Genomic DNA, 22915 nt, shown 5'->3' with positions numbered 1-22915 from the left:
GCACGCACGTGAATAGAGGAGCACGCACGTGAATAGAGGAGCGCGCACGTGAATAGAGGAGCGCGCACGTGAATAGAGGAGCGCGCACGTGAATAGAGGAGCATGCAGTCATGTCTTACTGGGGGGATGTAAGGCTCGTCGGGAGCACAGTGGTAGTTGGTCATGAGGGCGTTGAGCTGCAGGGAGTTCAGCTTGAAGCAGGTGTTGTGGATGTTCTGCACGTCCTGCATGGAGTACTTGTCCATGGTGAGGAGAGTCGTAGCCTGGGGAGGAACAGAACAGAGTACAATTAATGACAGAGAAGGACTTGATTTAAAGTGACCTTTTGTCCACGCTGAAGTCCTTCCCCTACAACTTTCCATAGGAACAACGGCTCCTAAAGCATCACCCAGAGCTGCTGACAAGTATTCAATAAAAACCATTGTTCTGAGGTTGAAGAGCCTGCCCTGCCTACAGTAAGTCACCATATGGAAAACAGTGGGTAGCTAACAGGTGTGCCATGCTGGACAAAGATAGGTAGATCATACCTGTACGATGCGACTGAGGTGGCAGTCAGCAGCCAGCTCCAGGCCCTGTTTCTCTGCCCAGGCCTCGATGTGGCTGAGCTGCTGCCGGAGGATGGCGCCCCAGTAGTGTGAACACAGTCCAGAGTCAGCCTCCATCACCAGCTTGTTGAACAGCCACATGTTGATGAAGTGGAAGAGCTGGGAGAACAGCTGGATGGTCAGCGCCGCGTTGACACGGCAACGACGCAGCAGCGACATGGCGCCCGTCAGTGTGTGCAAAACATCCTCTACGTGGGGAGAGAGAGATGGATGAGGAAGAGGGGAAGGAAGAGGAATGTCTTTTTACATTTCCACTACTGCTGGAGTACTTAGTGAATAACCAGTCCACCAAGGTTTCAGTTGATTTCTATACACTATGTCCCCACTAGAGGGCTCACTTTAAAAAACAAGCCGAGTGACATACGGTGTTAGCTGTGAATGTAAATAAACTCAGCAAAAAAAGAAACATGACGTTTTCAGGACCCAGTCTTTCAAAGATAATTCGTAAAAATCCAAATAACTTCACAGATCTTCATTGTAAAGGGTTTAAACACCGTTTCCCATGCTTGATCAATGACCCATAAACAATTAATGAACATGCACCTGTGGAACGGTCGTTAAGACACTAACAGCTTACAGACAGTAGGCAATTAAGGTCACAGTTATGAAAACTTAGGACACTGAAGAGGCCTTTCTACTGACTCTAAAAAAAAAGAAAGATGCCCAGGGTCCTTGCTCATCTGCATGAATGTGCCTTAGGCATGCTGCAAGGAGGCATGAGGAATGCAGATGTGGCCAGGGCAATAAATTGCAATATCCGTACTGTGAGACACCTAAGACAGCGCTACAGGGAGACAGGAAAGACAGCTGATCGTCCTCGCAGTGGCAGACCACATGTAACAACACCTGCACAGGAAGGGTACATCTGAACATCACACCTGTGGGACAGGTACAGGATGGCAACAACAACTGTCCGATTTACACCAGGAACGCACAATCCCTCCATCAGTGCTCAGACTGTCCGCAATAGGCTGAGAGAGTCTGGACAGAGAGCTTGTAAGGCCTGTTGTAAGGCAGGTCCTCAACACACATCACCGACAACAACGTCGCCTATGGGCACAAACCCACCATCGCTGGGCCAGACAGGACTGGCAAAAAGTGCTCTTCACTGACAAGTCGCGGTTTTGTCTCACCAACGGTGATGGTCGGATTCACATGATGGAAGGAATGAGCGTTACATAGAGGCCTGTACTCTGGAGCGGTATCGATTTGGAGGTGGAGGGTTCATCATGGTCTGTGGCGGTGTGTCACAGCATCATTCAGACTGAGCTTGTTGTCATTGCAGGCAATCTCAACGCTGTGCGTTACAGGGAAGACATCCTCCTCCCTCATGTGGTACCCTTCCTGCAGGCTCATCCTTACATGACCCCCCATACTGCAAGTTCTGTGCATGATTTCCTGCAAGACAGGAATGTCAGTGTTCTGCCATGGCCAGCAAAGAGCCCGGATCTCAATCCCATTGAGCACGTCTGGGACCTGTTGGATTGGAGGGTGAGGGCTAGGGCCATTCCCCCCAGAAATGCCCGGGAACTTGCAGGTGCCTTGGTGGAAGACTGGGGTAACATCTCACAGCAAGAACTGGCAAATCTGGTGCAGTCCATGAGGAGGAGATGCACTGCAGTACTTAATGCAGCTGGTGGCCACACCAGATACTGACTGTTACTTGTGATTTTGACCCCCCCCCCCCCTTTTGTTCAGGGAAACATTACTCAATTTCTGTTAGTCACATGTCTGTGGAACTTGTTCAGTTTATGTCTCAGTTGTTGAATCTTGTTATGTTCATACAAATATTTACATGTTAAGTTTGCTGAAAATAAACAGTTGACAGCAAGAGGACTTTTTTTGTTGTTGCTGAGTTTCCAAATGTAACAGTATCCCCCCACTGTGGCCTGGATGAGTTTAATATATACACAGTAAGAGTGTCACACCGTGTATGAACAGAGGTGAGTCACCTATTTTGGGCCTTTGAGGGTTCTGTTCCTCTGGGTCGTCCAGGAAGGCAGGCATGTAGTTACTCAGGTCAGACTGTAGACACTGGACCAGGTACCTGAGATAACACAACAACACATTGGTTCTGTACGGTCCACACGGATATGGATAAACAAAAAGACACATACAATGCATATACGTCCACCTACATGAAGTCAAACACACATATGTTCCCTTGTCCTGAGAGCAACACTTGTCCTGAGAGCAACACACACACATAAAAGACAGATATACAGAAGAATGCAGAAACGTGCACACACACACAGCCCTAACGGGACTTCCTCTGGAATCCCACAGTAAACCAGTGGTCTGGCCTGGGCGGCACGGCCACCGCTCTGCTCCGGGAAAAAGACAAAGCACCAGTTGTTTCAGCGAGCCATTCCAGGGAGCAGCGAGCAGAACAGGGGAACGGGAAAGACGTGGAGATGGTTTTTACTGGGACCTTCCCCCTCCTCAGGCCCATACAGCCCTGCTCCAGCCTGGCCAACAAGCCAGGCCCAAGACATTCCACATATTCACAGCTCCCCTTTGTGTTCCTGCATCCACACACAGACTCCAGAAACAGTACGGACAAGGGCTAGATTTACTTCCTCCAGATCCTTACATGGTCTGAGCTGAAGCAACACAATTATCTTGCTTAACCCCCTGTCCCTCGGCTACTTTTATTGCTCATGGGACAGCTCAGGCAGAAGTTAGCATGGGCCGCTAACCACTAGCTAGGACATTGTGAACGAGGGCCATTTTTCCATGGGCAGCCGACATCTATATTTTGTTTTCTCACTCAGGAGAATCAATGCCAGCAATGGCAGGGTACTTCACATTTTGATCTAGAATTAGCATAATAATTGTCCAATCATACTATTACTCACATGTGGTTTGAGTTAGCCCTGATGGCGTACATGCAGACATGACATACACAGGATTGACAGGGTAGTGTGGGCTGCTGCACCGTGTGACTAGCACACAAACAGAGCTGGGAGCAGGATAAGGTAAAGCCTGGTCTCCAGGTCATGGGTGAGAAAGTGGGGGGCAGAGAAGTGATCAGAAGAGGGACAGGAACAAGAAGTGGGAATGATGGGGCAAAGAGGAGTGGAAAGAATACAAACCGGGGCAGTTAGAGAGGCTGGCCAAGAAGACGGAGGAGCATCGAACTACAGAGAGGAGAGGACCAGGCGTTAGGAAAGAGACGGGGCCAGAGGGTAGGGAGGAAGTCGGGGCCACTCACTTGAAGGCCATCTGGACGAGGTGCGCCAGCACGTCCTGGGCGTCCAGTGTGATGCGCGACAGATCCTTGTCCTGCTTGATGAAGTTGAGCAGCTCTGAGGCATTGGCCATCCAGAAAGCCAGGGCCCCCGCAATGTTCTTCTGCTTCTGGAATACACCAATCACAGAGCAGGACAGACCGAGAGAGAGAGCGAGAGAGAGAGAGAGCAGGGGGTCAGAGAGGAGGTATAGACAGACACAGGGTGAAGGGGGGACTTTCTCAGACTCACAGCCATGAGCAGTAGCAGCACTCAAGGGATAGACTCGTGCACCTGCCACCCTACCCCACCCAAATCCAAGACGTCCAGAACCAGACACTGGCCCCCAGTTATAGCCTCTTACAGAGGGTCAGTTTTGAAGGGGGGGGCTGTGCAGAGTAGACTACTGGATTAACAGGCTCTTTGTCATATCAAATAATATATTGAATAAACATATTGTACAGCTAATAGGCACAGATCTAAGATCAGTTGACCCTCCCCCAATCCGAACCGTAACCATTTAGGGAAACCTGACGTTAGAACAGTGCCTACAGGAAATGTAATTCCACTTGTATTATCTTGCTAGCTTCTGTGTGGAGCAGTTCCCTGCATGTCCTGATATAAATGCGGTCTACTTCCTCTAGCAGTAGCTACTGCGTCTCTGCAAGGGGACCACATTCCACATCAACCAGTATACAAACAAATACTGGTCTGGGATGGACATTCAGCTCAGTTCTCATGTATTTTAGCCTGTGAAGCGGTTCTTGAACACCTCTAGCATGTAGCAGAAATAAACAGGAGTAAACTGAACAGGCTGCTAAAGCTTTAGAGCCCAGTGTCTGGTCTGTGTGATGAGCTAATGTCAATGTCCCCTTAACACAAAGAATAAGGGATACACAAGGTCCTCCCCGACTTGTCTCGGCCGGCGCTGGTCCGTGTGTATTCCGCACTCGTCTATCCCCACAAAGAAACGACAACACCCCCACTTCAGAACGGCCACAGGACAGAACGCATCCAAAAGAACAACCATGTCAAACCACAGACAAAATTAAAAATGGAGAAGGGAAAAATTCAACAAAAGCAAAAGAACTTTGGGGTTTGTCTCTCATCCACACTGAAGTGCAGTAAAGCATGAGGTCACATGGAAATTACAATTATTTCAATGTTGCCACAATCAGAGATTTGTTGTTGGTTTTAGTACCACATGTTCCAGGTTGAAGGCTGAATGAGGGTTATTATGTTGGTGTTTTAGAGTCCAGCTGTTGGAGAAGGGATTATTTGGCTGTTGGAAAAGGGATTGTTTGGTTGAGGGGTTTTTGGTTTCTGTTATGGAGAAAAGAAGCATGGAGGACTGAGCGAAGCTTGACTGAGACGATAAGAGGGCGAGACTGAGTGAGAGATGAGAGAGAGAGCGCTCTCTCCCCGAGCAACGTGTTAGGTGTCCTACCTGGTCCACTTCAGGAATCTCCTGTCACAGAGGTGAGGGGGGGGGGGGGGACAGACAGACATCCCACAGGACAGAGAAAGACTGTCAACAAAAGCCATGGCATGGACAGATTCACACACAGGTATGTCAACAGAACAACACACAGCACTCACACACACAAATGGTCATGTGAAATACACATGAACTCCACTTTGGTAGTGTATGGGAAATGGCTTTTCCTTTAAATATAGCAAGAGAAGGCACTGACTCTACTGGCAGAAACTAGTTTTGAATGTACCCACAATTCTGTTCCCTGTAGGAGGCAGGGACATTGCTGTGTGCAGATTGATTAAGGAACACAGATTACATTTCCAATGTCCCTCATGAAGGTTTAAGACTGATTTCCAAAATCATCAGGATGATTTCTATTAGACACACACAGAGCAACGCAGACAGATATCCCCAATGCCCCTGCACTGTGTGTGTCTAGTATGTGTCTGTGACAGACAACGTCAGTGTGTAGACAGATAATCATCTATCTATTAACAGACTCCAAACGGTATGTAAATTGAGTGTCTTTAAGGTTGTATATTGAGAGGATGAGGAATCCCATGAGAACTGACCTGACAAACAGGTCTAAACTCACACCATATTAGAGTGCTGTGAGGAGTCTGTCACACTCTGCTAGGTTTGATTGTTTTGGACTATTTGGGCCATTTCGGTTTTTCACACACAACTCAGGGTTGGTGTCCCAGAGTATGGGTATTACTGCTACACTAGTACAAAATGCCATTTGGGTTTTGTGCTGGCTGAGAGTGCTTTTGGAACACCACAATGATCCTGTATTTCAGCGTGTTTCAGTGAATACATTAGGGAGGGGGACACAGAGACGCTGGACACACAGACATAACATGGGCTTCACGCCTCTACAAATTATTCCGTGGAAATGACCTGGTTGAATAAACCAAGAGAAATACTACGACTACCGGGACGGGACGACTACCGGGACGACTACCTAGTCAGCTACAGGGTTTGGGGTTTTGTTTCGGTCCTGGGTCACCTGCATCTCTAGAGGGAAGTGAAATGAACTAATCAAAAGAAAAACATGAAAGTGCAGAGAAGAAAAGTATTTTTGTCAGAGTGTCCTTTTTCCAGGCAACTGGCTGAGGATATAACGTGGTCATATACACACCAAACCCAGGCCATAAACCTTGAATGTCCCCCTAATTAGAATGAGGAGGAGAAAAAGACGGCGAGGAGGCAGGATGGACACTCACCTGGATGACTCCTTCCATCATGCTCACCATCTTGTTGACGATGGCTATGACTTTGTGAGTGCGCTCCGAGGGGCCGATGTCGGGCCGGTAGTGGCTGGACATGACGTAGCGACAGGTCATGTACAACACGTAGGTGGGGGACAGCTTGAAGTGCACCGTGGAGCTGTTGGTGTAGTTGATGATGGCCGTCAGGAAGGTATCTTCGGCTGGAGGGTGCATGGGGGGGGCAAGGAGGGTGACAACGGTGCGGTGTGAGTTCACGTGACACAGGCAGATGGGTCAGTCCTGATTTTGCTACAGGAGTGACTGTGTGCATGTTTGTGTGTTTACAGAAGGGCCTTGTGATAACATTGTCCCCAACCCTGGCTTCCTGGTTCCCCAGCAGGGGCTGTTTATAGTGCATTGTGAGAGAGTTGTGAGAGAGCAACCCCCCCCCGATATTAGAAATCAAAGGCCTCTGCTCTCTCTGCTCCACGGCCAAACACATAAGCTCACACAACTTCAAATACACAGAGACTGATTTCAGCCGGGCCCAAGACTAGAGTCCACAAACAAGGTTCTGCATATAATAGGGCTTGAAAGGCAAGTAAAATGGCTTAAACCAATAAAGCTATGCCAAAGGGGGAGCGGGAGAGCCATCACATCAGAAGTAGCAGTACATTCGTTCATTGGAGAATCATTGCATGTCATTCACAGAACGGACTGGTGGGTTTGGCTCCCTATTGATTAGATGGTAATCAACCAATTGCTCGATCAAGAAAGAGAGAGGGAGAGAAAGAGAGAGAAAGAGAGAGAAAGAGGGAGAAAGAGGGAGAAAGAGGGAGAAAGAGGGAGAAAGAGGGAGAAAGAGGGAGCGAGAAAGAGCCCTGCATGCTACCACCTGCTATTTTCACAGCTTGACTAATTAATGTTGACAGTCATACAGATATGACCTCTATGGTACTAAGGTCTAACAATGTGCGTATTTACATAATAACATTTCAGTTAATGTCAACATGACCGTGTTCAATAAAACCACTAGAGGCAGTGGACAACATTAAAAGCCAGTAGGCGGCAGCTTGCAGACAATGAGTCAATACCTGTCAGACACCAGCTTAATGAACTGTAGCAAGATGGTGTGGATGGCCTTTATCTAGTTATCATTAAGTCACACTATTACTGAACTACACAGCAGGTACAGAGAGAGATGTTACTAAACTACACAGCAGGTATAGAGAGAGATATTAATAAACTACACAACAGGTACAGAGAGAGATGTTACTAAACTACACAGCAGGTATAGAGAGAGATGTTACTAAACTACACAACAGGTACAGAGAGAGATGTTACTAAACTACACAGCAGGTATAGAGAGAGATGTTACTAAACTACACAACAGGTACAGAGAGAGATGTTACTAAACTACACAGCAGGTATAGAGAGAGATGTTACTAAACTACACAACAGGTACAAAGAGAGATGTTAATAAACTACACAGCAGGTATAGAGAGAGATGTTACTAAACTACACAGCAGGTATAGAGAGAGATGGTAAGAGAAGAGAAAAAGCTAGAAACAAAGAAAGAGTGAGAAAGAAGGGCAAAGTGAGCCAGTACTCAGCTCCAGCAGAGAAGGACTCACAGTTGTCCCTGAACTCGATGCTGGCCGGCAGCGTCACTTCTGGGATCAGGCTGTCCTGGGACCTGCGGGGAGGACAGAGGATCTCAGTAAACCAGCACACATAGGACCCATCCACACCCGTTTTCACCACGCCCGTTCACCTCTCCAAAGGCAGGGCCTGCACACGCTGGTACAGCATGGCTCCAGTCTGCTCCAATGTGTGAGTGCATGAGCTTCCCTGTGCGTCAGAGTGAGCAGGCGTGTGTGTATACCATGCACGTGTGTATGTGTGTGCCCTGCGATCTGTATTATTGATGAGGGGCCCCAGTGCAGCTCAGTGAGGCTCGGGTTTCCCCTGGTTCACAAGGCATGGCTGGAGATGGTGTGTCCGACAGAGCAGGGGACTGTAGCGTGACAGAGTTATGACGTAAGCTACTGTACCACTGCTCTCTAGGCAGCACCACTGTAAACACAGATGCTGTCTCGAGTAGCAGTTGACCGAGCTTCAACTGAGTTAACTAGAGTGGAGATTTCATTTACATTTAGCAGACACTCTTATCCAAAGGGACTTACAGTAGTAAGTGCATTCATTTTCATACTGGTCCCCGTGGGAATCGAAGCCACAACCCTGGCGTTGCAAACGCCATGCTCTACCAACTGAGCTACGAATGTCCCCATTAATTCATTGATTCCAGGTGTGTGTGTGTCACCTGCTGTCCTGCTGCTCCCCGCGGATCATGGGTTTGACCATGCCTCTCTCGCTGCCGTTGGATGAACGCTCCATTTCCAGCTTCCCTGAGCTCTGCAGTAACACAGCAATACACTTCATGGTGGAATGTTCTGCTGCCCAACGATGGCACTAAAATCCCTCAAACACAGCAACTACACACACACACACACATATGAAACACTCTGACCGCAATCACATACAACCACCACACACGTAGTGCTGAGAACACCAAGGGACACACATTGACATGGAGGGGGAGCTACTGTACCTTGCTGGTGGAGAGGGCCGTCCCACTGTGGAGGTCCCCTTGCAGGTCAAAGGTCGTCTCAGGAACACTTCTGCTTGACAGATGGGCCAGAAAGAGAGAGGTGGCCAGAAAGAGAGAGACAATAAGCTCAAGGACAGAACATCTCCCAGGCAGAGCAGGAGGGACTTTCATTACTGGGACAGAATGACAGGAGCTCAGACATAATCCACAGTACCACACACACACACACCCACACACACACACACCCACCAGGCGCACGTACGCAGACACACACACACACACCCACCAGGCGCACGTACGCAGACACACACACACACCAGACGCAAAGACAGAGCGGTCTGTTCTAAAGAAAAGGACTTACTATTTCATATGCTGACCCATGACAAGAGGACGCACGCATCCTGATCTCTACAGTACAGCCATACAGTCTGCCCTGAGGGGAACATGTTGCCTCTCTTACTGAAAGCTGTGTAATTGACCAGAGAGGACTGGTTCAGGCCAATCACAACACAGTCCCTTACTTAGAGCAAAACCCATTGTCTGAGTTTGAACTAAATTGGTGTCATTTGATTGCCATTGCTGTTCAAAGCCATGGAGGTTTTGGAGGTCATGGAGCATGTAGGTCCCATAGCAAACATACGTGTCCCAATGTACAAGTAGCAAGAAATGCACCAGAACTGTGCCAAAAGTCCTCTGATCTATTCTCTTTTCCACTCCCTCGTTCCCTCTCTCACCCAGATGTCATCCTCTCGAACATCAGGCCACAGCATTAACGGTGGATTAGGGTTTATCACTACATCCACAAACATTAATAAATTAACCAGCCCAGCTAGCCAGCCCAAATGTTATACATCAAGTCAACGTGGCTGGTCAAATTAACATCATGGGAATTCTGTCCTTAGTCTAAAGCCCAGATATACACAGACTTAATGACTCTCTAATTAGTGGATCAACATCAACAGTCAGTCTCCGCTCACCAAACGCACTCCAGAAGCCTAATGACTGATAACATGCAAATATAGTCATCTTCTTGAATCCTCATAAATCTACTGTCAATGAGAGCCTAGGTCATTCTCCAGTCATCTACGATAGCGTCCTCGCCCATGTGGTGGAGATGTCCTATCCAGCCATAGTCCACAAATGCAACACATTCTCCTCTGTGAGAAGTAGAAACTCTGCCCTACCACTGTCTAACCATAGGAAGACATTACTCTGTCTCACCTGGCAGTGTCCCCGTCCTGTTCTCTCTCTGATTGGAGTAGTGTTTGTAGTGAGCAGAGGAGGCTGCAGCAGTGATCTGAGTGTGTGAGCGTGTGGGGCGCCAGGGTCCTGGTCCTCTCTGCCTCGTTAATGACACAGCACTGCAGGCCACACCCCAGCCAGCCAGCCAGCCCGGACTGATCAGATTAGAGTGTCCTTACAACAGCCCAAGCCTGGCAGGCAACCCAACTTTACCTCTTTACCCTCTTTCTCCCCATTCTGGCACTTCCGCTCCCTCTCTCTCCCCCACTCTGTCCCACCCTCCTCTCCCTACCTCCTCTCTTTCCCCCACCCTCCTCTCTCCCTACCTCCTCTCTTTCCCCCACTCTCTCCCTACCTCCTCTCTTTCCCCCACTCTCTCCCTACCTCCTCTCTTTCCCCCACTCTCTCCCTACCTCCTCTCTTTCCCCCACTCTCTCCCACCCTCCTGTCTTTCCCCCCCACTCTCCCACCCTCCTCTCTTTTCCCCCACTCCCCCACCCTCCTCTCTTTTTCCCCCACTCCTCTCCCCCACTTCCTCCACTCTCCCACCCTCCTCTTTTCCACCACCCTCTCTCCCCCCACCCTACCTCCTCTCTTTCCCCCACCCTCATCTCTTTCCCCCACCCTCATCTCTTTCCCCCCACCCTCATCTCTTTCCCCCACCCTCTCCCACCCACTCCCTAACTCCTCTCTTTCCCCCACCATCTCCCACCCCTCCTCTCTTTCCCCCACTCTCTCCCTACCTCCTCTCTTTCCCCCACTCTCTCCCACCCTCTCCCTACTTCCTCTCTTTCCCCCACCCTCCTCTTTCCCCCACTCTCCCACCCTCCACTCTTTCCCCCACTCTTTCCCCCACCCCTCCCTTTCCCCCACTCTTTCCCCCCTCTCCCTCCACCCTCTCCTTCCTCCACTCTCCTCTCTTTCCCCCACTCTCCCACCCTCCACTCTCTCCCACCCTCCTCTCCCACTCTTTCCCCCACTCTCTCCCCCCACTCTCTCATTTTCCCCCACCTCCTCCACTCTCTTTCCCCCACTCTCTCCCCTCCTCTACCTCCTCTCTTTCCCCCACTCTCCCTACCTCCTCTCTTTCCCCCACTCTCTCCCACCCTCTCCCCCCCACTCTCCCACCCTCCTCTCTTTCCCCCACTCTCTCCCACCCTCCTCTCTTTCCCCCACTCCCACCCCTCCTCTCTTTCCCCCACTCTTTCTCCCACCCTCCCATCCCTCTTTCCCCCACTCCTCTCCCCATCCCCCACTCCTTCCTCCACTCTCCCATCCCCCTCTTTCCCCCACTCTCTCCCACCCCTCCTGTCTTTCCCCCACTCTCCCACCCTCCTCTCTTTTCCCCCACCCTCCTCCACTTTCCCCCACTCCTCTCCTTCCTCCACTCTCCCACCCTCCTCTTTCCACCACTCTCTCACACCCCACTCTCCCTACCTCCTCTCTTTCCCCCACCCTCATCTCTTTCCCCCACCCTCATCTCTTTCCCCCACCATCTCCCACCCCCCTCTCTTTCCCCCACTCTCCCACCCTCCTCTTTCCCCCACTCCTCTCCTTCCTCCACTCTCCTCTCTTTCCCCCCACTCTCCTCTCTTTCCCCCACTCTCTCCCACCCTCCTGTCTTTCCCCCACTCCCACCCTCCTCTCTTTCCCCCACCCTCCTCTCTTTCCCCCACTCCTCTCCTTCCTCCACTCTCCCACCCTCCTCTTTCCACCACTCTCTCACACCCCACTCTCCCTACCCCCACTCTCTTTCCCCCCACTCCACTCCCCCACTCCCTCATCTCTTTCCCCCACCCTCATCTCTTTCCCCCACCCTCATCTCTTTCCCCCACTCTCTCCCACCCTCCTCTCTTTCCCCCACTCTCTCCCTACCTCCTCTCCCCTCTTCCCCCACTCTCTCCCTACCTCCTCTCTTTTTCCCCCACTCTCTCCCACCCTCTCCCCCCACTTCCCCCCACTCTCTCTTTCCCCCACCCTCCTCTTTCCCCCACTCTCCCACCCTCCTCTCTTTCCCCCACTCTTTCCCCCCTCCTCTCCCCCCACTCTCCTTCCTCCACTCTCCTCTCTTTCCCCCACTCTCCCTACCTCCTCTCTTTCCCCCACTCTCTCCCACCCTCTCCCTCTCCCACCCTCCTCTCTTTTCCCCCACTCTCTCCCACCCTCCTCTCTTTCCCCCCCACCCTCCTCTCTTTCTCCCCCCACTCTCCCCCCTCTCTCCTCTCTTTCCCCCCACTCTCCTCTCTTTCCCCCACTCTCCTCTCTTTCCCCCACTCTCCTCTCTTTCCCCCACTCTCTCCCTACCTCCTCTCTTTCCCCCACCCTCCTCTCTTTCCCCCACTCTCTCCCCCACCCTCATCTCTTTCCCCCACCCTCTTTCCCCCACCCTCTTCCCCCACCTCTCCTCTCTTTCCCCCACTCTCTTTCCCCCCACCCTCTCTTCCCCCACTCTCTCCCACCCTCCTCTCTTTCCCCCACTCTTTCCCCCACCCTCCTCTCTTTCCCCCACTCTCTCCCACCCTCCACTCTTTCCCCCACTCTCTCCCACCCTCCACTCTTTCCCCCACTCTCTCCCACCCTCCACTCTTTCCCCCACTCTCTCCCACCCTCCACTCTCTCCCACCCTCCACTCTTTCCCCCACTCTCTCCCACCCTCCACTCTTTCCCCCACTCTCTCCCACCCTCCTCTCTCTCCCCACCCTCCACCCTCCACTCCCCCCCACCCTCCACTCTTTCCCCCACCCTCTCCCACCCCCCACTCTCTCCCACCCTCCACTCTTTCCCCCACTCTCCCCCCTCCACCCACCCTCCACTCTTTCCCCCCTCCACTCTCCACTCTCTCCCATCCTCCACTCTTTCCCCCACTCTCTCCCACCCTCCACTCTTTCCCCCACTCTCTCCCACCCTCCACTCTTTCCCCCACTCTCTCCCACCCTCCACTCTTTCCCCCACTCTCTCCCACCCTCCACTCTTTCCCCCACTCTCTCCCACCCTCCACTCTTTCCCCCACTCTCTCCCACCCTCCACTCTTTCCCCCACTCTCTCCCACCCTCCACTCTTTCCCCCACTCTTTCCCCCACCCTCCACTCTTTCCCCCACCCTCCACTCTCTCCCCCCACCCTCCACTCCACTTTCCCCCACTCTCTCCCACCCTCCACTCTTTCCCCCACTCTCCCCCCACCCTCCACTCTCTCCCCCCACCCTCCACTCTTTCCCCCACTCCTCCCACTCTTTCCCCCACTCTCTCCCACCCTCCACTCTTTCCCCCCCCCACTCTCCCCACTCTTTCCCCACTCTCCCCCACCCTCCTCTCTTTCCCCCCTCCACTCTCCCCCACCCTCCACTCTCTCCCACCCTCCACTCTTTCCCCCTCTCTCCCCACCCTCCACTCTTTCCCCCACTCTCTCCCACCCTCCACTCTTTCCCCCACCCTCCACTCTTTCCCCCACTCTCTCCCACCCTCCACTCCACTCTTTCCCCACTTTCCCCCACTCTCTCCCACCCTCCACTCCACTTTCCCCCACTCTCTCCCACCCTCCACTCCTCTCTTTCCCCCCACTCTCTCCCACCCTCCTCTCTTTCCCCCACTCTCTCCCACCCTCCTCTCTTTCCCCCACTCTCTCCCACCCTCCTCTCTTTCCCCCACTCTCCCCCACCCTCCTCTCTTTACCCCACCCTCCTCTCTTTACCCCACCCTCCCCTCTGTCCCCCACCCTCCTCTCTGTCCCCCACCCTCCTCTCTGTCCCCCACCCTCCTCTGTCTACATCTCTTTTCGGCTCCCTCTCTCTGCAGCCAGAGTTAAATTAGAGCTAAACCTGCTGCACCCAGATGGCTCCTCCCCCTCCAGCCCACGTGGCATCTGTTTCCACGGCAGCGATGTGGTCAACTACGGGCTTAGAGTCACATCCCAACCCCAGGGAACGAATCTCTCTCTCTCACACACACACACACACACACACACACACACACACACACAACAAACAAACAAACTAATACACCTTTGAGAAGGTCAGAATCCTGCAAAATGGAATTCAGCAGCACTGACTGAGCTGTAGAGGTGGGTAGGATACCTGACAGGATATAGGTTTTGACTAAAGATTCAACTATCAGAAGTTAGTTTGGTGTACTACGGCCACAGGGTTCTAGACCAGAATGACTATCAGGTAGGCCATGGCTGGGTAAAATGACACTCTATACATTTGTTTTCACCAGGACCCAGAGGGCTCTAGTTAAAAGCAGTGCACCATATAAGGCTCCAAAAGGATGCAAATGTCATCTCTGGTGGCTGGCAACTATGTGTAAACAGGAGGCTATGCTGTCATGGCCTGTTCAGAACACACCATCGTGCTGCTCAGTCAGGCAGCTGAGAGATGCATCCTGGGACTGATGACACTGGTTTCAGCCGGTCTCCGCTGCTTCCTGTCCCATTCCTGTCATCACCACTGGGATGAGCGAGCTAGCTTTCCAAATGTGTCTACATTTGTAGTGTACTGCAAGTGTGTGTGTGTCAAAGCCAAGGGGGGGGGGGGTTGAGGGTGCCGCACCCCCTAAAAATAAATAACCCCCCCCAGACCCATCTTGGTTGTAAAGATGGGGAGAGGTCTGTACGTAATAAAGAGATGCTCTGATGTTTTGACACCCCACTCCACAAAGCAGGTCCTACAGGCTCTAGTTTTATCTTATCGTGATTATTGTCCAGTCATATGGTCAAGTGCTGCAAAGAAAGACCTAGTTAAGCTGCATCTGGCCCAGAACAGAGCGGCACGACTTACTATTCATTGTACATCGGCTAATATTAATACTATACATGCCAGTCTGTCTTGGCTAAGAGTTGAGGAAAGACTGACTGTCGCCATAGGTGTCGGCTAACAGGGCTCTTTAGAAATGAAAACTATTCTCGCGGCCACGGTGTGTGTGGGTGGGCGCGTGCGCCGGTGAGTGTGTTTGAGTGTATATGCTGGCGCCAACACCCCTCACCCCACCTACCCTGACTTGTGCCTGCCTCTCATCATTGGTCCAGGCCCTCCCTTGCCCATGCTGTGGTCGTAGCTGGGGTCCACAAACTTGAACACGTGGGAGGCGCCAAACTGCAGTGTGGCTCCGCTTCGCAGCACGGTGGTCTCGGTGACACGCTGGCCATCCACGTAAGTCTCAGCCTCCAGACTGTGTGGTGTCACTGTCACCAAACCCTCCGTATGCATCAGTTTACAGTGGTGGGGCAGGATACCTGGACCAAACAGCTGGAGGAGAGGAGACACTCAGTATTACTAGACCTTTAGCTCAGATAACTAGCTGTCCAGTCTGCCGTGGTAATTTACAGCTACATCAATGTAGCATGAGACAGACAGACAAAGGGCAGGTCCTTACCTGGATGGAGCCGTCGTCTGTAGTGTCTGAGCCCACCTCAGTAACACTGTGCTGCAGGCGGTAGAGTTTCGGTTTGTCCCTGGAGTCTGAGCCGTCTATGGTGGAGACCAGGAGACAGTCAGTACTCACAATATGGAGGGACACACTCACTCACTCACTACATCACAGAGGGAGATTCTTACCAACACATGACAGAGGCATACACTTCACACACAACATGCATAAGAGGGGAAACAGACATACAAAACCCTGTTGTCATAACAACTTCCAGTAGACCAGATAATCTGTGTATTTTGATTAGTAAAAACAGATTTTAGTAAAAGCAAAGCAGCAAATTAGTTAACAAGGGTGGGAAAAACATGTATCTTCTGAAAATCCTATGGGTTTTGCGAAAATCCTCATTTGCAAAAAGCACTTGCTATTGCTAAGCTCAATAATGTCTGGCAGCGGCCCTAAACGTGGCTTAGTGCAGTGGAGTTGACTTAAGGTCCCGTCCTAGATAGTGAGGCCCTTCTCTGATTGGCTGAGCCACTGATCAACAAAGCATTCAGGCCAGTAGCATTCAGTTGCCCACAGACACTGATCAAAGGTTTCCTTTCACGGAATTGTTATGGCGAGCATTTGGGGTGGAGAACCTGATCCTAGATCAATGCCAAAGGGAAACTTAGGAGATCGGGTAGGAGTTGACCCTAACAACTAACCACTGATACAAGGTCAGATAGCAAAAGATCTATCACAATAATGGTCAAAACTAGAATAACCAATAATCTTCAGGGTAGTCTGATCCTAGATCTGTACTTAAGGGCAGGTTCTACCACAAGTCAACTTCTATCCAGAGAAACACAGCAGTAGATGGGTGTGGTGGTGGAGAGGAGGAGAGGCGTGGGTGGTAGGTTTACCTTCGTGGTGCCGATAGGTGTAGTAGCCATAGTGATTCCCCCTCCCTAGGTGAGCAGACATGCAGAGGCGGCAGCAGTAAGACACAGCAGTAAGACACAGCAGTAGGTAGTAGCGACAGACAGAACACGCCACAGGAAGCCAGGAGAGAGAAGACACAGCATGGGGTGTAAATGTTGCACCAAGGAGAAAACACAGAGCCCTTCTTCGCCTCACACACTCACAGTAATAATCACCAATCATTTTTTTTTTTTTTTTTAATCGCAGAATCCACACTAACACACACAGCCTTCACCTAAACCCTCCACACACCTTGAATCACTTTCCTGCAGATAGAGCAGATAACCATTGCCTGGGAGACACACTTTTGTGGCAAAGTAAGCAAACAGATTGCAAAATTTCAAATATTTTAAGTACTAATCAAATCCATGAGGTTAAAAATGGTTCTGAGAGACAGGGTTAGTGCACTGCATGGTTGGTCAGGGGAGCAGAGAGAGAGAGCGAGAGAGAAAGAGAGGGTAAGTGGAAACAGGCAGCTGTTAGGGCCAGCCTAGCAGTGAGGACTGACCATCGTACTGGACCCAACACCTAGGCCAGGGATGGGCAACTGGTTGCCCGCGCCTTTTGTAGGGGGAGCGGGACTCAGCCAGGGTCTCAACACTGGTGCAACTTTGAAATTTGGTTGTGCATCAGCAGTCAGTCAATTAGCCCATGTCAGCTATTTTTGGGGGGTGATTGGTAAGTTAGTCTATCGTCCAGCTATCTAAACTTGTAGTAAGCATGGTTAAATTACCTTGCCTCGTGATCATTAGTTATATTAAAAGCTGCAAGCATTCACCTCCACCCTAATTCGGGGGTACCCAGACCCGAGCCACAGCGACTCCTAATGATGAGTTCCATGTTTTTTGTGGCCCCCACCAACATCAAACCACTCCCATTCCTGACCAAGGAAGAACACGAGCAGCAGCTACTGTGGTCCTGAAAGCATTCTCTTGGTGGGGAAGGGAAGATACCTAGTCAGTTGTACAACAATGCATTCAACTGAAATGTGTCTTCAGCGAGTGGGAGAGAGAGAGTACAGTTAGGCTTGGGAAGTATACCGCATACTGGAGCATTTGAAAAAGCAACGGGATGGTTTTTCAATACTATCAAAACTATTTCTTTGAAGTCGAGGTCGACCGATTATGATTTTTCAACGCCGATACCGATTATTGGAGGACCAAAAAAAGCTGATACATTTTTTTGTAAATCGGTATCTGTATTTGTAATAATGACAATTACAACAATACTGAATTAACACTTATTTTAACTTAATATAATACACCAATAACATCAATTTAGTCTAAAAAAAATTAATGAAACATGTTCAATTTGGTTTAAATAATTCAAAGTGTTGGAGAAGAAAGTAAAAGTGCAATATGTGCCATGTAAGAAAGCTAACGTTTAAGTTCCTTGCTCAGAACATGAGAACATATGAAAGCTGGTGGTTCCTTTTAACATGAGTCTTCAATATTCTCAGGTAATGTTTTAGGTTGTAGTTACTATAGGACAATTTCTCTCTATACGATTTGTATTTCATATACCTTTGACTATTGGATGTTCTTATAGGCACTTTAGTATTGCCAGTGTAACAGTATAGCTTCCATCCCTCTCCTGGTCTCGAACCAGGAACACATCGACAATAGCCACCCTCGAAGCAGCGTTACCCATCACTCCACAAAGGTCCCTCTGCAAGGGGTACAACCACTCCAAGTCTCAGAGCGAGTGACGTTTGGAACGCTATTAGCGCACACCCCGCTAACGAGCTAGCCATTTCACATCGGTTACACCAGCCTAATCTCAGGAGTTGATGGGCTTGAAGTCATAAACAGCTCAACGCTTGATGCACAGCGACGAGCTGCTGGCAAAACGTACGAAAGTGCGCTTTGAATGAATGCTTATGAGCCTGCTGGTGCCTACCATCGCTCAGTCAGACTGCTCTATCAAATCATAGACTTAATTATAACATAACACAGAAATACGAGCCTTAGGGCATTAATATGGTCGAATCAGGAAACTATCATCTCAAAAACAAGACATTTATTCTTTCAGTGAAATACGGAAATGTTCCGTATTTTATCTAAAGGGTGGCATCCATAAGTCTAAATATTCCTGTTACATTGCACAACCTTCAATGTTCTGTCATAATTACGTAAAATTCTGGCAAATTAGGCAGCCCAAACTGTTGCATAAACCCTGAGTCTGCGTGCAATGAACGCAAGAGAAGTGACACAATTTCACCTGGTTAATTTTGCCTGCTAACCTGGACTTCTTTTAGCAAAATACGCAGGTTTAAAAATATAGTCTTTGTGTATTAATTTTAAGAAAGGCATTGATGTTTATGGTTAGGAACAGTCGTGCAACGATTCTGCTTTTTTCGCAAATGCGCTTTTGTTAAATCATCCACCGTTTGGCGAAGTTGGCAGTCTTTGTTAGGAAGAAATAGTCTTCAAAGAGTTCGCAACAAGCCAGGTTAGTAGGCAATATTAACTAAATATGCAGGTTTAAAAATATATACTTGTGTATTGATTTTAAGAAAGGTGTGGATGTTTATGGTTAGGGACACATTGGACAAGACAGTCCTTTTTAGCGAATATGCACCCACATCGATTATATGCAACGCAGGACACGCTAGATAAACTAGTAATATCATCAACCATGTGTAGTTAACTAGTGATTATGATTGATTGTTTTTTATAAGATAAGTTTAATGCTAGCAACTTACCCTGGCTTCTTACTGCATTCATGTAACAGGCAGTCTCCTCGTGGAGTGCAATGTAATCAGGTGGTTAGAGAGTTGGACTAGTTAACTGTAAGGTTGCAAGATTGAATCCCCGAGCTGACAAGGTAAAAATCTGTCATTCTGCCCCTGAACAAGGCAGGTAACCCACCGTTCCTAGGGCGTCATTGAAAATAAGAATGTGTTCTTAACTGACCTGCCTAGTTAAAATAAAATGATAAAGGTGTTAAAAAAATAAAAATTAATACGGCCAAATCGGTGTCCAAAAATACCTATTTCCGATTGTTAGGAAAACTTGAAATCGGCCCTAATTAATTGGCAAATCCGATTAATCGGTCGACCTCTAATTTGAAGTTTTCAATAAATGTGAATATTTGTAGCCTTCTTAAGTTAATACCTGCAGTGAACTTGTGCAACTTCATTTCACCGGTCACATTATTTGACATGATGAAGTTTACCGTTTACCCAGAACAGTTGAGCCAGTCACGTGTTCGTTTGTAAATAGCACAACGGGAGAAAGCGGGAGCTAGTCAGTCCATAGCGTTCTCTATCGGTGAGTCTCTGCTGTGCAGCTATGGATAATTTATCACTACAGCCGCCATTTTTTCCAGTGCTTCATAGTGTTTTTTTCCCTCTGTTCTTCGGTGTACATATGCTGCTCTTCCCTCAGAAAAGCATTTACATTACATTTACATTTAAGTCATTTAGCAGACGCTCTTATCCAGAGCGACTTACAAATTGGTGAATTCACCTTCTGACATCCAGTGGAACAGCCACTTTACAATAGTGCATCTAAATCATTAAGGGGGGGGGGGGGTGAGAAGGATTACTTGCATCACAACTTTGTTCTTTTGCACAATTTGCCTTGTTCACTTTTGCTTGTAAATGTCCACACTCACCGAAAGTGATTCGGTAGCTACACTAGCTATGCTTGTAAAATTTTATGAGCTGGATTTGCCCATCTTGCAATTTGTTGAAGTTCGTTTTCGCTCATTAGCATTTAGCTAACAGCTTCTATGTGAGTTCACTATCAGTTGGGGCTAATTTTATTAGCATTCTGGTAATAGAGGCCCAAAAGGGATTTTCTTGCATTTTTAGCGCCCCTTGTGTGCCGGTAATACCGTAATTCCCGGGATTAGAGAAGGACGGTATGACAATATGAAAACCTGGATACCGCCCAAGCCTAGGTACAGTCGACTTGGCAGGAGATGCTTCTCGCGCCCACCTCACTCACCTTGTTATAAGACTAGAAAGTTCAGGGTATCAGGTTTGGTCCATATTGCCTACCATGCCTCTACTGGTGTGTGAATGTCATTGCGCAATTACAGTGATTATACTGTTCTGTTTGCTATGTGAGTAGAATTAACTGTCGTTTTACATCCTGCATTTCTGTACACGCCAGCATTTGGCGTCGGCTGGGAATGTGTGTGTGTGTTCTTGTTCAAGAGTGTGTATATGTGTCAAAAATATGTGATCTGCAGTGCGTGTGTGTATGACGCACCTGGGCTGAGCTCCACCAGGTAAGGCAGTTTCTCTGGGGGTAGAGACCCATGCAGGGGCACGTCCATGCCCTTCCCCCTGGGGCCCTTGTCCTCTGGCTTGCGGCCCTTCTTTGGCACAAAGTCTGGAGGTCTCTTCTTCAGCTGGAATACTAGGTCTCCTGAAACAACACATGCATTATGACCCAGAGCTACCAGGAGAGGGCAGTATAGACAGGGGATTTCAGATAAAAACAATAGAATCCTTACAGACAACGGACTATCCTCAACGCAACATGGCTTCTGGAGGGAAATGCTGGAGGAATGCTCAACAGGTGTCGCTCATTCAGCCGACAAATTCATTAGGTCCAAATCTATGGATTTCACATGACTGGAAATACAGATAACATCTGCTGGGCACAGATGTCATTTCCGGTCACAACTAGCAGACATGTTTACGTGCTGCTGTGTGTTTTGTTGCTAACCTTACTTTGCTACCTGACAACTTAACGGTTTTTACTTTTTAATTACCATTTATATTTTGTAGTTTTTTTCAGAGTAGGAAAGGATGAAACAGCGTCTGTGCCACCAGTAAGTACAGATCGTAGTATAAATCCCCTGGCACAGTCCCCGCAGCCGGACAACCTTCTCATGGCTTCTGGAAGGAAATGCTGGAGGAATGTAGTATAAATCCCCTCGCACGGTCCCCGCAGCCGGACAACCTTCTCATGGCTTCTGGAGGGAAATGCTGGAGGAATGTAGTATAAATACCCTCGCACGGTCCCCGCAACCGGACAACCTTCTCATGGCTTCTGGAAGGAAATGCTGGAAATGCTGGTCCCCGCAGCCGGACAACCTTCTCATGGCTTCTGGAGGGAAATGCTGGAATTCTCATGGCTTCTTCAGGGAAATGCTGGAGGAATGCTCAACCGGTGTCGCTCATTCAGCCGACAAACTTTCAAATGGCTCTCCCCATTAAGCAGCAAGTTGGAGTCAGAGGACGAGCCTTTTCTGGTCTCTACTCCTCCCGTTACGGGGTCTGAGACGCCAAAGCTTCCCACCATTAAATCTGGCAAATTGAAAACCCTAGTCATTGGCGACTCCATTACCCGCAGTATTAGACTTAAAACAAATTATCCAGTGATCATACACTGTTTACAAGGGGGCAGGGCTACCGACGTTAAGGCTCATCTGAAGATAGTACTGGCTAAAGCTAAAACTGGCGAGTGTAGAGAGTATAAGTGTATGAGAATGGGTATAGTCTGGCCCAGGAGTGTGAAGGTGAACGGAAAGGCACTGGAGCAACGAACCAACCTTGCTGTCTCTGCCTGGCCGGTTCCCCTCTCTTCACTGGGATTCTCTGCCTCTAACCCTATTACAGGGGCTGAGTCACTGGCTTAATGGTGCTCTTCCATTCTGTCTCTAGGAGGGGTGCGACACTTGAGTGGGTTGAGTCACTGACGTGGTCTTCCTGTCTGGGTTGACACCCCCCCCCTTGGGTTGTGCCGTGGAGGAGATCTTTGTGGGCTATACTTGGCCTTGTCTCAGGATGGTAAGTTGGTGGTTGAAGATATCCCTCTAGTGGTGTGGGGGCTATGCTTTGGCAAAGTGGGTGGGGTTATATCCTGCCTGTTTGGCCCTGTCCGGGGGTATCATCGGATGGGGCCACAGTGTCTCCTGATCCCTCCTGTCTCAGCCTCCAGTATTTATGCTGCAATAGTTTGTGTCGGGGTGCTAGGGTCCGTCTGTTATATCTGGAGTATTTCTCCTGTCTTATCCAGTGTCCTGTGTGAATTTAAATATGCTCTCTCTAATTCTCTCTTTCTTTCTCTCTCTCGAAGGACCTGAGCCCTAGGACCATGCCTCAGGACTACATGGCATGATTACTCCTTGCTGTCCCCAGTCCACCTGGCCGTGCTGCTGCTCCAGCTTCAACTGTTCTGCCTGTGGCTATGGAACCCTGACCTGTTCACCGGACGTGCTACCTGTCACAGAACTGCTGTTTTCAACTCTCTAG

At 49.5% G+C, this 22915-nt stretch overlaps 1 protein-coding gene across 1 annotated transcript in view; it reads right to left on the bottom strand.

Moving 5' to 3' along the window:
• LOC135505991 (afadin-like) overlaps positions 1–22915 on the bottom strand; it is a 134593-nt gene that overhangs the window by 36292 nt on the left and 75386 nt on the right. The window contains 13 exon segments of the mRNA XM_064925310.1: positions 120–263; positions 528–793; positions 2558–2652; positions 3820–3965; positions 5283–5303; positions 6539–6744; positions 8158–8219; positions 8847–8938; positions 9135–9204; positions 15364–15617; positions 15745–15839; positions 16644–16688; positions 20922–21080. Coding sequence (XP_064781382.1) covers positions 120–263; positions 528–793; positions 2558–2652; positions 3820–3965; positions 5283–5303; positions 6539–6744; positions 8158–8219; positions 8847–8938; positions 9135–9204; positions 15364–15617; positions 15745–15839; positions 16644–16688; positions 20922–21080 — 1655 coding nt within the window.

The sequence above is a fragment of the Oncorhynchus masou genome, chromosome 19 (genome assembly GCF_036934945.1).
Source record: "Oncorhynchus masou masou isolate Uvic2021 chromosome 19, UVic_Omas_1.1, whole genome shotgun sequence".
NCBI lineage: Eukaryota > Metazoa > Chordata > Actinopteri > Salmoniformes > Salmonidae > Oncorhynchus > Oncorhynchus masou.
Note: the sequence above shows the minus strand (reverse complement) of the source record. Positions and strands in the feature narration are given on the sequence as shown.